The 18,261-nt window shown below is 43.0% G+C and overlaps 4 protein-coding genes across 4 annotated transcripts; 2 read left to right on the top strand and 2 right to left on the bottom strand.

Moving 5' to 3' along the window:
• Positions 1–5,423: 5,423 nt before the first annotated feature.
• On the top strand, positions 5,424–7,025 carry N7482_010155 (HAD-like protein; the record flags this gene model as incomplete). Its single annotated transcript, XM_056692279.1, has 4 exons — positions 5,424–6,148; positions 6,214–6,263; positions 6,319–6,464; positions 6,522–7,025. The coding sequence occupies 4 exons, from the start codon at positions 5,424–5,426 to the stop codon at positions 7,023–7,025; spliced, it is 1,425 nt and encodes a 474-aa protein (XP_056538236.1).
• A 1,606-nt stretch (positions 7,026–8,631) lies between these two features.
• N7482_010154 (uncharacterized protein) lies at positions 8,632–9,371 on the bottom strand (the record flags this gene model as incomplete). Its single annotated transcript, XM_056692278.1, has 3 exons — positions 8,632–8,738; positions 8,802–9,107; positions 9,179–9,371. 3 exons carry the CDS (start codon positions 9,369–9,371, stop codon positions 8,632–8,634), a joined length of 606 nt encoding a protein of 201 aa, XP_056538235.1.
• Positions 9,372–11,240: 1,869 nt separating this feature from the next.
• Positions 11,241–12,290, bottom strand: N7482_010153 (uncharacterized protein; the record flags this gene model as incomplete). The annotated part of the gene is made up of 1 exon (XM_056692277.1): positions 11,241–12,290. The coding sequence occupies one exon, from the start codon at positions 12,288–12,290 to the stop codon at positions 11,241–11,243; it is 1,050 nt and encodes a 349-aa protein (XP_056538234.1).
• Positions 12,291–13,621: 1,331 nt separating this feature from the next.
• Positions 13,622–18,019, top strand: N7482_010152 (uncharacterized protein; the record flags this gene model as incomplete). The annotated part of the gene is made up of 4 exons (XM_056692276.1): positions 13,622–13,865; positions 13,923–16,492; positions 16,555–17,061; positions 17,111–18,019. 4 exons carry the CDS (start codon positions 13,622–13,624, stop codon positions 18,017–18,019), a joined length of 4,230 nt encoding a protein of 1,409 aa, XP_056538233.1.
• Between the last annotated feature and the right edge of the window lie 242 nt (positions 18,020–18,261).

Here is an 18,261-nt window from a genome sequence, read left to right as displayed (position 1 = left end):
AGTCTTAGTAGTACTTATTATTACTATCTTCTACTTTATAGCCTTCTAGTCTACTAGTCTTTTATATATTAGATAGATATAGCCTAATAAGCTCTTCTAGTTATAGTTATCCCTATATAATATATTACTAAAGAACTATATAGTAATTAGGTCTAAATTAGGTAGCTTTCGATAGTAGACTACCTTTATCTATATATAGTAGAGGTAAGTAACAACCTAGTTAATTATATTAATATAATTAAAGGAAGGGTTCGATAGGAACTAAGTAAGATATAAGATAGCTTTTATTACGTCTAGCTAAGTAATTATCGTAATATATTACGCTAAACTAACTTTAGTAAAGAATTTATATCTTTACTTATCGGTAGCTATTTCGCTATATAGTTTTAGGTTAGCGATAGAAACTAGAGGGACTTTAAAGCGTTTTCTAGTTATTAAATAATACTTATTAGCTATAGTAGAGATATAGGTATCCTAGTAAAGCTATAATTTACCCTATCGACGATCTTTTATAATATATATACCTAGAAACTACTACGCTTCGCCTATCGAGCGAAGCTCCTAGGTCTCTCTAAGGCTTTTAGCTATATTTATAGCTTCCTAATATATAGATAGATAGTTAAAGATAAGGATATCGTCGATATAGAAGATAATAATAATTCTATCTATAGTAAATAGATAGATATCTTTATAAATAACCCTAAAGCCTAGCGCTATTAAGACTCTTAATACTTCTTACTACTAGAGTCTTAGTAATTTCCTTAGGCTATATAGGGCTTTTAAGAGCTTCTAATACCTTATCCTTTATACTAGGAGGTATAGGCTAAAAGGAAGTTCTATATATACTTCTTTATTAATCTAGCTATTAAGGAATATATTAATAGTATTATATTAAGCGGTATTAAGGTTAAAAGCTACTATAAGAGCGAAGATAGCTCTAGCTATCTAAATAGCTAGTATCGCTAAATATTTCTCTTTAGTTAATATCTTCTAGCGATCTCTTTTTATATATATCCTAGTTTTATATTTAACTAATAGTCTATTATTATCGAACTTATAGATAAATACCTATATTAATAGTAAGATCTAGATACTATAGTCCGTCGGTCTATTAATCTCTTAATAGGTACTCTTTCTATCTAAAATCTTAATCTCCTATATTATAGCTTTAATAAAGCCCTTTTAGTAAGGATACTATATTATCTCTTTCTAGTTTATTAGTTTAGGGGGTAGATTATTATAGTAAAAACGCTAGTAGGTCTATAGCGAGCTTATTTCTATAGAGAATACTAATAAAATACTTTTATAATAGTCTTCTTAATTATTTACTATTATAATATCTTTCTCTATCGATATAAAATATACCTAGCTATAGGTATACTTACCCTTAATAATATTATCTTCCGAAAATAATATACTAATATCTTTTAGTATAAGAGATCTATATATATAATATCCTAGCGATAGAGATAATAGTAATAATAATAGTAATATCTATAATCTTTCTAGTAGCTCTAATATTTCTTAAAGCTCTCCTTAAAGCTATTTATTAGGTCCTAATCTTTTTATCTTTTTAGCTTCGAGGTAGTTTAAGATCTCTAGAGATAGTATAAGTAGCTCTAGCTTTATAGGAAAACTTCCTAGAACTTCTAATAATCTCTCTAATACTATTAGTTAATAGGAGGGCGTCGGTAATAGTATTATTATTATAGGAACTAGGATATTTAGTATAGTCTTTTTCCTTAAGTATTACTCTATCTCTCTCTATTCTTCTTATCTTTTTAGTATTATTTTATACCTTTCTAGTATTAATCTTTACTTTTCTAGTATTATAAGAGCTATCTTAAGGCTCTTATTATTAGTAATAGGTATTTCTATTAGTTCTTTATCTACTATCTATAGTATCTTATCTAGAATATCGATTAGTAATAGTCTCTCTAACTCTTTTAGGTCGAATCGGATATTCTTATTAAATATAATATCTCTAATAGCTCTAATAGTATTAAGATATAGTAACTATACCTTCTAGATATTCGATATAATATATCTAACTAGATACCCTATCTCTATATATAGTACTATCTTATCTTTTTAGGGGATCCTCTAATAGTGTATATATACTCTATAACTATATACCTAAAGATTCGAGAGGTTAAGGCGTAGTTAATTCTATTAGTAATAAGGTTTCTATATAGCTTTAATCTATAGGATAATTACCTTACTATCTAGTAGTATTATAAGGTCCTATTAATTAAATAGACTACTATATTTACTATCTCTAGCTAAAGCTTCTTTAGTAAGCCTATATTCTATATTAAAGCTCTAGCGATAGTAATAATAATACCTCTAGCTCTCTCGATAAAACTATTCTATTTAGGCGTTCTAATAACACTAAATTTGACTAAGATACCCTCTCTATTATACTATTCTTAGAATATATAGCCGAGGGTCTATTTATTATTACTAATAAATACTCTAATCTCTATATTAAACTAATTTCGATAGATAGTAATAAATATAATAATAGCGTAGATATAACTACTCTTTTTCTTATATATCTAGACTATATAGAGATAAATATCCTTAAGTAGTAGATAAGAGACCTATTTATAATTATTATATACTTCTTCTAGCTATATTATATTAAAATAAATCCTCCTAAACTAGCTATATATCTTTAATCTATCCGCTAACCTCTAAGAGATCTACTTCTTTATTTTAGTAAGCTAATAGACTATATATTATTTAGGGTTATATAGCTAGTTATTTTTAAAGTCTCCCTTAATAATTATACTATTAACTATCTTTATAAGGATCTTAATATACTAGTTATATATATAGCTAAGTCTTCGGTACTAGATCTACGGTAAGGCGATAGATATAAGTAGTTTCTAAGACGTTCTAAGTATAGGAAAGGCTATCGGAGGGCCTTTTATTATTAGGATATATTTATTACCCTAGTAATACTCTAGGAGATAGAGCCTAAACTTTCTACTATATATAGCTACTAGCTTATTATCCTTAGTAATAGCTAGATAGCGGCTATTAAAGAAGAAGCTATTCTTCGCTATCTCTAAGATAGATAGGATATTAGTCTTAAAGCTTAGGATATACTATATATCTAGTAAAGTTACCTATAAGACCTTACTAGTAAGGTCCTAGATAATAACCTTTATAGTTCTCCTACTAGCTATAGTCATTTTACTACTACTAAGTATAACTATCTTCTATTCCTCTATAAGACCCCCTTTAAATCGATCTAGATAGTTATATATATAGATATTAGCTCTAGAGTCGATAATCTAGCTATTTCTAAGTAGAAGGGATATAGCTATATTATATATTACTAGAGTAATATTAAAGCTAAAGAACCCTATAGATTTAGTTAGTATCTTATTAAAGCTATTATCGTTATCTCTATTAATAATTATAAGCTAAGCTATCTAAGTAATCTTCTTAGATAAAGATAAGGTATTAGTATTTATTATCTTAGCTATTTCTTACTATTTAGAGAGGCTTAGTTTCTTAATACTATCTTCGACCCTCTTATATAAGGTTTTATATTACTACTAGTTCTAAAGTCTCTTAGATAGGTTTATATAAAAATAGTCTTTCTACTAATACTTTAGGCTACTATATATATAGCGTAGTAGTCTCTTTATATTTAACTATTCTTAATTAGGCTATTAATAACTATATAGTATTATTATAAAGGCTATAGCGCTCGAATAGCCCTTCTTATTCTAGTCTTATACTTCTCGGTATATCTAGTATTCTATTAAGATATCCTAGAAATATAGGGTTTCCCTCTCTAGCTTCTCCCTATACTAATTACTAAAATAGCTATCCTAGCTAGGGATAGCTTAGAGAAAGTCTCTAATAGCTAAATTATCCTAGGATTATCTATTATATAGATATAACGCTAGATATCTAGTACTTTAGCTATATAGGCCTTATTATATAGGATAGACTAGTTCGATAGCTATTTATTTATCGACGTTTTACCTATTTAGGTAGATACCTAATATCTCTATATATTTCGAAGGTTTTACTTCTATATAGCCCCCTTCGGCTTAAATTCCTAAGCTAATCTAACTATCTTCTTTTTTATAGTTTACTTACTAGTTAAGATATAGTACTTTTTAGGATAGGTTATTATATAGATATAAGTATTTATCTAAGTAAGACTCTTCTTTATAGTATAGCAGAATACTCTCTCTTTTTTAAATAGCGAGACTAGGCGGGTATAATAAAGATATTTAGCCTTACTAAGCTAGATAGGATTATCGATAGTACTATTAATATCGTTCGGTTATAGGAAGGTATTCCTTAGTTTAATAAGTAGCTTCTTAACCTTATTATCTAATAGCTTAGGGTTAATATATCTCTATACCTTTATAGCTATCGTAGCTAATTCGATATAGCTTATCTATACTCCTTACTAAGCCTCCGACCGGAGCTATTAGTCCTAGGGGTTTATATTTAACGCTTAAGTTATCTTAAAGGTCGTTATATTCGTATATAAATTAGGCTAATTTATAGGCTCTTTAAGTAAGGCCTACAGTCCCTCGGTATTAGATAAACTACCGCTAGGTAATAGTTTAGGGGCTGATCGTTTTTAGAAGCTTACGTTAATAGAAAGATCTAGGCGTTCTGATATATATCTTTCTTAGTAATATTAACGGGCTATCGGGCTTATAACTATCAGGGCAAGCTAATACTATATAGCCTAGTATACGAAGACGACGAATAATATTAAGCGGAACTAATATAGATAAATAATATTGATTGATTGAGAAGGAAAATAGGGGGGGGAGCGCTGCTATAGACTACCCCTTATGAAATAGGCGTATCGCCGATACTCGGCTATTATAAAGCCTGAGTTACTGACTAATCTCTAATTATATATAAAATACTAAACGAGTGTGAACCCAGTAGCAACTAATCAGTTACTAGCGGTAAGATATCCCTTCATCTGCTGACAAAAACAAACTAAGCAAGGGGTCTCGAACCCAACCCCGTCACCGCTCCTTATGTCGGCCAACGTAAAAACGCACAGAATCTCACGGAACGCCATGTGGGGCGAGAGATACATGCACTGCAAGGAGTGCGATGAGGAAGTAGAAGACGTAGCAATGCGCTGACTTGAACCATATTTTGCATGTTCCCACATTATCCATGTGTGCAAAAGTACTATCCAAAAAAATTGGTGGGAGGAGGAGGGAGAAGGGGGGGAGGTCATCTTTCTTAAGATCGTATATTGACCTTTCCGCACATGCCTCATCAGCCTTCTCTCGGCCAACAGATAATCTCAGACCTATATCCTCCTTGAGGAATATATACCTACTTCCAAAGTGTCAGCCTTTCGACTGATTTATTTTCCCACCCGAAATTTCAGAATCACACTCCTATCTGACGCCACGATGGTCCTAAGCAATGCGGTGAAGCCCAGATCAACAACCATCCTGGTTGACCTCGGGGGGATCTTCATGCACCCGCAAGTTGAGAACAAGCTGGAAGCTCGTGACTCTACCCTTTCCTTGCGACGGATCATGTCTACTTCAGTCTGGATGAGCTACGAATGTGGTCGGCTCAGTGAGCAGGAATGTTTCGCAAAACTTGCCGAGGAATATCATTTTCAGGCAAGCGACCTGGCGGAGATGATCCTGAAGCTCCGCAAGACTATCACCTACGACCAGGCTGTTGCTTCAAGTTTCAAAGAAGTCAAACGGACAGGAACACGCATCTTTCTGGTGTCCAATATTTCAAAAGAAGACTATGCTGCATTGCGGGAATCCTGGGATGACGACTTTTGGTCCATCTTTGATGGCGTTTTTACGTCCTCTGCCCTCGGTGTTCGAAAGCCTAGCTTGCGCTTCTATCGTCACGTCCTGCGAGTCACACGGGCAGTACCACACCAGACCTTTTTCGTAGATGACAGACCTGAAAATGTGCTCGCGGCGCTATCTGTTGGAATGAGGGGGACTTTTGAAACCGCAAAGCTCTACAGTACGCTCACAAACTTCATCGGCGATCCTGTGGCACGAGGTCTTGCATTCTTGCGGCGTCAGAAGGGGGTATTTCCGACAACGACCCAGCATAATGAGACGATCGCTGAGAATTATGCTCCACTCCTGATCTTAGAAGTGTTGAAAGACCCGCAAGTCTCACCCTGACACTAAGGCCCACAGGTTGCTAACTATCAGTGTGTAGGAGCCTAGTGAACCTCAAATGCCCGCCCCGACTCTGGAATTTCTTTAGTGGTGAGCCTCTGTTAGTCTTCTATCTAGCAATACAAGAGTCGCTCATTTAATCCAGGTGACCCAAAATACACAAGTGACACCTACCCCGAAGATCTAGACACGACGTCTCTTGGCCTTCTAACGATCCCCCTTGACCCGGCAATCGTCCATTCTATACTAGATGAGATGCATGATTATATCGACGAAGACGGAAACGTGCAGGTGTGGTTTAAATAATCATCTGTGCTTGTGTATGGAGAAGCTAATGCCATCTATCAGGCATACTTCGACCACTCAAGGCCACGTGTCGATGCTGTTATATCTCTGAATGTTCTGACCCTATTTCACAAGTATGGGCGAAGCCACGAGCTTCCTGGCACAATGGAATGGATCTATAGCATTCTGCTTAACCGAGCGTACATCAATGGGACGCGCTACTACCCCAACGCAGAGTGGTTCCTCTATTATATGACACGTCTCCTTGGTGTTTCCAGTGATCTTACTCTCAAGGAAAGGTTCGAACCTCCTCTTCGGACGCGGGTGGCTGAGCGGGTCGGGGCAAATGGTGATGCGTTTTGCCTTGGCATGCGAGTATTAGCATGCAATTATCTCGGAATCGAAAATCATCCTGATCGCCAGAAACTCGTCGATATGCAGCTGGAAGACGGCGGTTGGGAAGCCTCTTGCATGTATCTGTTTCCTGGAGCTAAACGTGAGGTCGGAAATAGAGGAACCAGCTCTGCGTTTGCCGTGAAAGCCCTTGAGGATTGGGCTGAAAGATGACATGTTTACGTTCGCATCATCTACGGTAGTGAGGGAATAGCTAATGGCTCAGATGGCGAAGCACATGATGACTCAGGATTTATGTGACATAGCTATAAGGCTTCCCCGATCTTGCAAATGGCAGTTCAGATTCATTTCAATAGGCGGTTTCATGTGCGAAGAGAATCGTTGATCTGTTGGGCTACTCATGATGAAGCGACCGCCTTCTTAAGGACACAAACAATTTCATCTACAATCTCTAATGCCGGACTACGCGATCTGTCCGGACTCCCTTGATCCAAACAAGGAGAGTATATCACAAAATAGGAGCTCTTGAAGCCTACAGTGTAGGGAATTATAGCCCTCTCGACTCTGATGTGACTGGGTGTTGCTGGCCCGATTCTCTTCTCGAACGCAGTTTTGCCAAGCTAATGCTAGAAGCCTGGCCTTGCGCTGGCATTTTAATTTATTGATTGTATTAATATCCCGATATACAAAGAATATGTTAAATATTACAAAATCAGAATCAAATAAGACATACGAGCTTGTTACATAGATAAGCATAAATCATATAGGGCATTCGAAAAGCGTAACGTATTTCCTTTGGATCTGTAAATAATCTAGTAGGGGCAAGAGCTCGAAGTCGGGAGACTATGTCGGTGAATAGGGGCCGGCTATCTGCCTAGCTTGAGGTGGGCCGCATCATTGCCTCGTTGATAAGCCTACATCGCTGCACTTGCTACTTCCAGTTCGCGAACTACGATGTGGGCCACGCCCGTCTTGGGGCGTACCAGCCGTAGCAGCCCAAACAACTCCGAACCCAAAAAATCGTCCCACCAACACCTTATCGTCACGGTATCGTCCCCGTTGTCACAGATATTCCGGCACTAATCGATACTATCAAACTTAGGGAGAAGGGTAACGCCTAGTAACGTGTAGACCAATAGATCAAGAGAGTGTGTTTTGTAGAAAGAAAGGGGATGTGGCCAGATAGTGAGTAATCTGCGCCACCAAGCTAAGCTTAAGCTGGTTGGTAGCTAGCTGGTAATACAGGTGGAGTACCCAAATTTCGACAGGTACCAACAGTATTGCGGTCACAACAAAAGTGGACAAAACCTGCGCCTGATTCTTGTCATGCATATCTGGATACTTCAGGGGAGCATCGATTTGTTACAGTGGCGCGGAGTCATCCCCCTTTTAATTGAGCGAATTTGATGGGTTTGTTCAGGCCAAGCTGTTACCTGCTTCCTGATGGGGCACTATCGTAAAATATCTCATTTGTACTGACCTAGGAGATAAACCGCGTTTGCAATATTCTGTGCTACATATGAGCCTTGGCTGGCTTCACCTCTTTAATCGCGCGGCTCTGGGGGTGGCACTCACGCATTTCTCGCTAAGGAGCAGGTAATCGATTAAGGAATAAGCCAGAAAGTCTGCCAGTTGCTCACTGACTAGTTTAACTTAGCGGATTGGGCACTAGCGAATCAGCATCTACCTAGTCCAGACAGTTGTATGTTTTGGGTTTTTTTTCAATGGAGTAATATTTGTCTGATGAGAGTTGACCGCGAAGGATTATATACATAGCTACAGTATATAAGAATCCTTATAGATATAGCCTATTATATCCTTAGTAGATATCACAGTGGTCATCACCAGACAGCTGGGGAAGCTTGCCCGAGCCTCCTGATGAGACGGTCTTTGCTTTTCCATTGTGCATTCCGACGTATTTTTCCACTAAAGGACCTCAGAGTCAGCTTTCGGCCATAAAAAATATCAACTAGGGAGCGAGGAGCTTACGATAAGGTACTTCACCCTTAACAGCTTCATAGGCGTGGATTCCACCTTCGAGCAACAAGACGTACTGGTCGTCATTGTATACCAACGGACGAGTGTCAACGTCAGATACTGCATCCTCATAAAGGGCCATGATGGTTGGAGAGCGTAGCGAGCCGTAGGAGCAGTAGATCACGACAAGCTCGGCCCCACCGATCTTGTTGTACACATCGGGCTTCGCTTTGATGACGGCATTGAACTTGGCTTGGCTCAAGTGAGCCCCGACCATGTCGATATGAATAGCACCATGAATTTGACTGCCAGTGTTACCTATTGATACGCGGGATCAGATCGGGAAATATGGCTAATATGAGACTTTAGGTGGTTTGAAATTTACTCACCCTTATCAGCAAAGCTTTGGCAGTCGATAAAAACGATGTTTGATCCCTTCTTAGCAACCTTTTCTTTGGCTAACAAATCTCGCAATTTATGCGGGTCCAACGTTTCAAGTGTTATGTTTTTGGGCCCCTTTCCAATAATCAAGCTCTTCGTGACCTTTCCAAATGGCTTAATGATTTTCGTGTCGACAGGCATCTTGAAGAAATAGTGGAGAAATCAAATGGAAAGTGGTTGAAGAAGAGAATAAAAAATCGAGTCGAGTCTGTCATACACATGTCTTTTATACTTATTGTTCTACCACACAACCCAACCCAGGTGGACAGCCAAGGAATTTCGCTGAGTAGTTAGGTACAGCACATAGTGAAGCTGCGTCTTGATCTAAAGGTCCGTGCAAGTTCAGCTAGAACCGGCTTGGGGGACACATGGCGAGGCTAATTCTTCCTTAAAACATGACCTACCCCACTTGTGGCGGTGGTGCCCTCAGGAATGTCCCCACTTTCATACGCACTGACGAAATTTCAGCTCGACGTAAACTGCACGAAAGCGGTAGGCGTACCGTAGCCTACTTCTTTTTATCGGCCAAACTTGCCGAATCACAAACTTAGCGTGATCACTCTCATACGCGGCCCATCAGGCGCTAGTGAAATTGTGAACTTGTGACCTAGTAAAGCCGCTAAATCCACGAGCTTCATTTCAGCTTCACTCTAGCTTCGCAGAACTGTCGAAATAATAAATGACCGTATGGACTAAGAATGTTGCCCATGGAGCATTTTTAGTCTAGCGGTATTACGCCCCAAATTGTGCGACAAGAACTACTCGCAAAGAATTGTATCGTGATAAAAACATACCTATTCCATTTGGAAATATCGAATGACAGCTCGGATAGTTTTACTTATTCTCGATGATTCCAGCCAATTACCACATAACGACTCGGCTATTTGTACTTGTTCTTGATGATTTCAGCTAAGCAACAGAATATGTTGTGAGCGCCACGTCTATCATTCTGAGATCTGAAATTGCCAGAAGAAGGCTATAAGACAGAGCATGGGCCTGCTCCTCGACGTCTCTTTCATCCTACTAGCGTTCAAATATTTGCGGACTCGTTTTAATTCAAGGTAAGGCGTAACTCCGCCACTTTTATGCATCCACAAGGCTGACATTGCGTGAAGAACAATCAAAGGCAAAAGCAACAGCCTGCCCCTCGAATTCTCTTGCATCCCAGTATAATACCCATATTTGCGATCTTGCCCCGAGCCAAGGTAATACTGAATCTATATATTGCTGGACAAGGCTAACTTTCAGATAATCTTAGTTCTCACGTGAATTCAATAATTCTCCACCAATATGGACAGCGACAATCACAACTTCAGTCAAAAGAAGATTGTTGGCAAGGAAAAAGCCCCGACAGGTCTCACGGACGCACAGAGAAAGAAAGAGAAAGAACTTGCTGGCATCAAGGAAGATCACTCTCATGGCACCGAGCACCTAACCAAGAAGCTGGAGAAGAAGAAGTGAGAATTTGGAATGGTTGAGGCTTGTGACGTTTAGAGTGACAAAAAGACGTTTTCAAAATTCAAGACAGAATCCGTCCAGCTCCGGAGAGTGTTGAGCAAAGATATGAAACCAGGGAAAAAATAAAATTTATTACAATAACTTTCTGCAAACAACCCTGGTGAGGGGAAAAATAGCTCGGACTGGTGCCCGCGACTTTGGAATGCCACGTATGCCACATTTGTGATCTTGGTATCTTGGCCCCTACTGAGGATAATGTCTGAATGTCCCGTTATTAGACAGCTTGTATTGCTCGATAATAATGCGTGACTTGTCTGGTTGATTTGGCACATTTGCCACTCTAAGAATATTTTGTCCTGAGCCCACAGATTCATCCACGAGCTTACGGCCATATAACTCAGTACTAATCATACTTAGTAGTGATTCATAGCTAGGTGTATTTGACCACCAGTTTCGGGTGTTATAACAAGGGTATCAATAGAGGACAGAGACAAATAATAAGTGACTAGTCTGGTCCAGGTGCTCTGAACCAAGAAATTTCTCTTCATCTGTTCAAATGATGTTTCTCTCATTCCTCCACAGAATCACATCCCGCAATCTGGACATTGGTTGCAGCAACAGCTCAACGACGATCCCCTCCTGAACGAGCTCCTCACACTGTACATATGTAAGACTCTCGCCGTTCCGATATCCGTGCCTTTCGAGCACCTCGCTCACTCGTTCAAGGATATTTTCTGATCGTGTCATGATTGCATTAGTGTCGGCTAGGAGTGAGTTGGAATCAACTGCAGAACCCCCACAGGCCCAGGCGTCTACCTCCTTTATATCATCGCCCGCTGCACTGAAGTTTTGCCAGTGCTTGTTGTCCAATGTATCATAGCCAAGCAGTCTCACCTGCCGGCCAGAGCGGAAGGACTGAAACTCCTTTTCCCAGTGCTCGCTAGCTGATATGAGAAGTACAGTTACAGTCGCTGTGATGCCATATTTTTCAATCTCAGTCCTTGATTGCCCCGACGCACTCATCAGGATACCGGTATCCCCTCCGAGCCTGTAGCCAGCTAGGTAGTAGTCTCCATACCTTTGGCACAGTCCTTCAAAGCCACCTCCGTACTTGATCTCCTTTATAGCCTCCAGCGTCAGCCGAGGCTGGCTTTGGAACTCAATTGTACCAGCTCGACAACTCGAAGTAAGGGATATTTTGTCTGAATCTTTGTTCTCCTGTAGGTGCTCGTCATAGGTCCCCTTAACATTCACAGAAGCCAAGTACGGCAACCCGACACCGACACCAAACCCGAGGCTGAGATGATTGCCCGTCTCGCAGGTCTTTCGCGTCGAAACCTTCTTGAAAGTCGAGTTCGTTCCGTACTCTGCGTGCAATTCTTTTTTGATCATGTGCAATTCAGAGAGCACAAAAGGCGTTTCGTCAGACCAGGGGTTCATCGTAGTCTGTCGATCAGAAAAGAATGTGGTGCCAAGGCGGATGATCTCGCGTCCCCAAGGTAGCGCCAGCGGTAGTCCCTGTCGAGCTTGTCGGGAGACCTCATCCTCATCAGGGCCATCTGGACGGGCTCGATATGTTTCCTCTTCATCGGTGGTGATCATGGTAAAGGTGGTCTGATCATCGGAGAAAAGCAAGACACAAACCAGCAATCAATCGAATTATTTTATCGATGGGGGGGGGGGGGGGGAGCACAGTCGTCCTCGGCAGGTGGATGTCCAACCTAAAATATCGTAGCGTAGCTAGGAAAGGAAGGAGTAGATGGGAGCTAGCCCCATTGCTAAACTTCACGAGAAAAGAAGCTCGTGACATTGGGTTACATTTTCAAGTACAGCGGGATGGCATTTCATGCCGACAATAGGGACGGAGATGTGGCCGTGGATTTGGTCTAGATGGTGCCCGGAAAGGTTGACACTGCTAAATAGTTCTCCTTTTCAGCCAGCCACAAAAGCCTTGAGCGCGAAGAGGCGTAAAATCGCGACTGTGAACAGGGGGCTACCAGTCCGAGCATATCAGTACCTGCGTCAAGTTGAACAATCGGGCCGATTACCCCACATCAGCGCCCGCACTGGTTCCTTACCACTAGCAAACAAGTGATTACATAGGGATCTCAATTCTTCAAGCCACGTACTCCGTATAGTGAGTTGGTTTACTTTTCAATGTCAGGATTGTAACCAGCGAGTATCGACCCCTTCAAGGGTATTTCAACCAGCACGCGATCGCTTATTTATTCTCTTCAGTAATCGAGTCTTTCATCCTGAGCTGGTGGGGCTTGTCATTCGTCTGGAACAGGACTAGTCCATATTCTTTCAGCTTGGGCCGATAATTATAACTAGGTATAGCCGAGCTGCGCCCTCCCCAGCTCCGCATAACGGACGTTAGCGCCTCGTGGCGCTCGCTGCAGAAGGAGGCCACATGGCCGAGTCTCAAAATCAGAAATGTAGTCTGCAGTCTATCTCGAAGGGGACGCGCATGACACGAACGATACCACATAGCTGTGTTGTGTATCGCTTATTTAGTCCTCCTTCCAAGGTTGTTGCCAGAGTGGCAATGTCGCCGCCGCTAGCGTGGGAGGAGCACTTCGTGTTCATCAGAGAATCAGAAGGTGATTTGAGCCTAGGAGTTCAGTCAGGCAAAATAGTATATATTACCCTTCCCTCATCAACTCGTGGTTAACCCGTGGATGATCCATACGGGTTAATATTCTTTACAATCATATTTTTACTGTCCTATCCCGGTCAAGTGACCACACGCTTAATCTATTGTTGTTTTTTTGATAGGGCTAGTTACAGGTTGTCGCCAAGATGTCGCTCCTCCTAGCACCCTACAACAATGCTATGCGCATTGGGCAAGGGTAGGACGATCAAATTCAACTCCGATCGGTCCAGTTGAAATCACTAACAATATTATCAGTTTCAACTCCTACACCCAGCAGATGTGCATTGACGATGCTGTTGTCGTTGACTCTAACAGGTCAGAGAACGTCGTGACTAATGATGGTACAACAATGCGAATCATGGCACAGAAGAGTGCCACACCTAGTGCTTGGACAAGGCAAAAGGAAGTGCTCGTCGAAAGCCCGGCCACTGCCGTCCTTGCGGCCAATGCTGAAAAAGCCAAGGATGAGGTTAAAGTGATTAAAGAACAACTGGAGGATGAAGGGGATGAAGAGACCGCAGGTGAGCGTTATAGAATCTGATGGATGAATTATGTATTGACTTTAGGTACAGAGGAAGAACCCGAGGCGGAGGCGGAATCAGAGCCTGAGGCTACGGAGCAGAAGCCTGCCACTGAAGATCCAGAAGAAGAACCAGAATCGGAGCTGAAGAAGGAACTTGAAGGTGAGCCTGAAGATTCTTCAAAGGAAACCGATTCTGTCGATGAAGTGCCAGACGCCGACGAAGCCCGGACGGAAGTTGAGGACAACAAACCGGACTCTAAATCCACGGACGTCGAGGCGACACAGAAAGGCGGTGAGTCAGAGGATGCAGACGCTAAGCCTGAGCCTGAGCCGGTGGTTGAAAGTGAAGCGAAACCTGCAAAGACTCGAGGCAGAGCTACTTCATCCTCAGAGACGAAGCCTCAAGCGGTCATAAAGCCCGATCGAGCGACTATCTTGGCAAAGCTGCAAGCTGGTGGCAAGAAGGTCACTAAGACGACTGCATCAAGCGACGATGCTGTTGAGAAACCGACTGCAGAGAAGCCATCAGAACCTCAAGGCAATGATGATAAGATCGACCGAGAGGCGATCATGGCAAATCTTCAAGCGAATGCAGAACAGCCTCACGACAGAGACAACGTGGTAGCTAATCTTCGTGCCAACACCAAGAAGTCTGTCAAAAGATCTCTTTCTTCTGATCGGGCACGTCAGCGGACAGCTGAGAAGTCAGCCACGCCTCTCGGTCGTACCGCAATCAGAGCTGCTCTTACCAAAACGAAGATTGCTGCAACTCCTGTGCAATCAGCCCATGACGCGGCTGAAGCGTCTCGGCGCGAGAAAGAAGAGCAGGAGCTTCTAAAAGAAGATCGTGCTTACCGCAGGAAACTTGAACTGGAAGCACGCGAGGACGAGCGAACCCGTCGGGAAGAAGAGCGAAAAGAACAACAAGCAATCCGTACCGAGAAGCGTCAGTGGGACGCCAAACGACGCGAGGACGCACGCAAAGCTATTGATAATGCAGCGAATTTGAAGGCAATGAGCCTGCAAGATATGGAGAAGATCCGCGCACAGAACCAATTTGTTGAACGCTTCAACGGCATTGGAGAACAAACGACCAAGTACGAATTCGACGCCACCGCTCCCCGAGGCCCTAGCCAGACCGTCATCTACACGTCCCGATTTGTGGATCGTCTGAGCGATGTCATGGATGACATGAGCGTTTCGGGCTCGTTGTCTATCAAAGCTGGCAAGATCGGTGGCTCCGGCAAAGGCTCTTTCGTCGACTCTGACAAGTTCAAGGAGAGTGACCTGAACTTCTACATCTCCGTGAAGGTGGTGAATCAGACTATCAACTTCAAAGATGCGCTGGTCTTCAATCCCCTACGATCGGTAGACAAGGAGAACTTCCGCGAGGTCTACGGCGACTCTTTCATTTCCGGTTTCTTGGAAGGCGGCGAATTCAATGCCCTCGTCAGCATGAAGATCCTCAACAAAGCCAAGAAAACCGATATTCAGGCTGAAGCAAAGGTGGCACTGACTGCCAGTGCCGTCCAGGTCGAAGGGGAAGTAAATGTTGGTGTTGCAAGGTCAAACATCGAGACCAACACGGAAACAACTATCCAAGTCAGCTGGTCGGGTGGAGGCCATATCAAACCGATGGAGCAGAAGTGGGATATTCAAAGTCTGATGGACGCTGCTGCTCGGTTCCCGGACCTGGTCGCTGAATGTCCCCAACGTACTTATGCTATCTTGACTAAGTACGACGCGCTGCGAAGTTTCGTTGCACGAAAGCCAGCATCATATACTGCGCTTCAGTATGAGAATGCGCAGATATACACTAGTTCCCTGCTTGACACATTCGTTAGCTACAAAGCGCTGTACAAGCGTCTAGGAGAGCAAATCTTCCAGGTACAAGGCAAAACAATGGAGATCCAGCAGCGGAGCGATGGCGACAACTCAGTCGCGAAGACTGGGGCAAAAGACAGTGATCAGCAGAAAGAAGGGGGAACATCGAGAGAATTATCGAAGACAGGGACCAGAGACCCTGTAACAGGTCTTTACCAATATAAGGAAGAGACCTTCCTCTTTGATGCAACGGTCAAAGGCCTTAGTGACGCCCGCATTGCTGCGCGTCGACAAATGGCTCGGATCGTTAACGAAGTCAACGAGATTGAGAAGGACCCTAAGCTTGCAACCGATGAGGGTCATGAGGAGCCTTTCCAGGCTTCGACTGCATTTGAGGCGCGCCTTCCTACGGTCGTGGTGCCGGAAAGACTGCGGATCAAAACCCATCCTTTATCAGGCAAGCGGTTTATGGCGAAAACCCTTACAGAAGAGGAACAGCAGACAGCTATTGATGAAGATGAGAGAATCGCAGAAGGTTCCCCTCTTTTCACGGAGAATGACAAGCTGTCGGAAGAGGAGAAAGCGGCCATGCAGGCTCTCCTTGCCACCGATCCGATGATTGGGGAAAATTTCCGTGTCTCCAGCGCTGCTGGCGATGAGTTTCAGGGGAGGCCATTCAACAACCTTGATTACCTCAAGCGAGACTGGGAAATCCGGTCAATCAGGGCTGAAGTTGCTGAAGGCGCTCTCGTATATCTGGCTGTGTCATATGAGAACGGTCTCTTGGTCGAAAAAGGAGCAGTAAGTTTCTCACAAGATATTATTTTTCTGCACTCGGACGTGGCATTCTAATATTTCCGCAGTCGCGCGATGGCTCACGAGTCAAGAAGTTTGGGCCTTTCTTCGCCGGCGAGAGGATCAACTCTGCTTCTATCGAGCACGGCAGGCGAGTTGGGGAGACGCACTCGCAAGTACTTGGGTTGCGCCTCTTTACTAATCGTGGTCGTGGCTTGATTGCCCGTGCTCTTCATTCTGAGCCTGGTTCAACTCCTGGTTCAACTGGTTCTGAGCCCAGAAAGACCATCGTCCGGGACGGCGTGCCTTACGAAAATGTGAGCGTGCTCTATCTTGACGTGCCTTTCAACCTCGGATCCATGAAAGGTTTCTTCGGTCGCAGCGACGACGCGCCTCAGAGCAGCAAGATCTGGCGTCTCGGCATTTTGTGGTGCCGCAGCCGCACTGCTGAAGGACCTGGCGAGGATACAGCCGACCACTTTGGAGATACCGGTGACGTGATTGACAGCGAGAGTCTGCAAGATACGCAGGCAAAACTCACAGCCGCTCAGGTGAAGTTGGAGGCTCTTCAAAAGGTAGGCGGGTTGTTACTTTCGGTCCTTTTCTCATGCTAACTATGGCTAGGCTCTTGCGGAGAAAGACAAACAGATCCAACAGCTGAACCGACCACCTCCAGGCACACCATTCCAGAGTTACATACTACAGACTGGCACGGCATTGCACGAGACAGATGACACCTTCGATTTTGTAATGGGGGACTGGAACCAGGATGGCCACCTTGACCTGATCGCTATCAAAAAGAGCAAAACTGGCTCCAACAGCACCGAGGTGCACATACTATCCGGTGCCTCAAACTTTAAGGACTTTATACTACACACTGGCACGCCATTGCCCGAGACAGATGACACCTTCGATTTTGCGATTGGGGACTGGAACAAGGATGGCTGCCTTGACCTGATCGCCATCAAAAAGAGCAAAACTGGATCCAACAGTACCGAGGTGCACATACTATCCGGTGCCTCAAACTTCCAGAGCTACATACTACAGACTGGTACGGCACTACCCGAGACAGATAACACCTTCGATTTTGCGATTGGGGACTGGAATAAGGATGGCCGCCCTGATCTGATCGCCATCAAAAAGAGCAAAACTGGATCCAACAGCACCGAGGTGCACATACTATCCGGTGCCTCAAACTTCCAGAGCTACATACTACAGACTGGCACGGCACTACCCGAGACAGATAACACCTTCGATTTTGCGATTGGGGACTGGAACAAGGATGGCCGCCCTGATCTGATCGCCATCAAAAAGAGCAAAACGGGAACCAGCAGCAGTGAGGTGCATATACTATCTGGTGCCTCAAACTTTCAGAACTTCATAGTGCAGACTGGCACACCATTGCCCGAGACAGATGACTCCTTCGATTTTGTGATGGGAGACTGGAGCAAGGACGGCCGCCCTGATCTGATCGCCATCAAAACGCGCAACACTGGCACCAGCAGCACTGAGGTGCATATACTATCTGGATGACTTTAACCTGTAGGAAATGTCAGTTTCCAGAGTCTGAGTGATGTGTCTCATGATTTTAATCGGGCGACCCATCTGAAGGAGCTTAGCATTCTCAAATTTGTAACAATTGAATTTCCATCTCTTTCTTCTACACAGACTAGTCAACAACATGGGGAAATTGTAATGCAAAATAAATCCGGAACCATGATACCCAGCTTGTCAGCAAGGATAAGAGGTTGCATGCTAGTATCGACAACCATGGT

Source organism: Penicillium canariense (genome assembly GCF_028826845.1).
Source record: "Penicillium canariense strain IBT 26290 chromosome Unknown utg000008l_segment0_segment0, whole genome shotgun sequence".
Classification (NCBI taxonomy): domain Eukaryota; kingdom Fungi; phylum Ascomycota; class Eurotiomycetes; order Eurotiales; family Aspergillaceae; genus Penicillium; species Penicillium canariense.
Note: the sequence above shows the minus strand (reverse complement) of the source record. Positions and strands in the feature narration are given on the sequence as shown.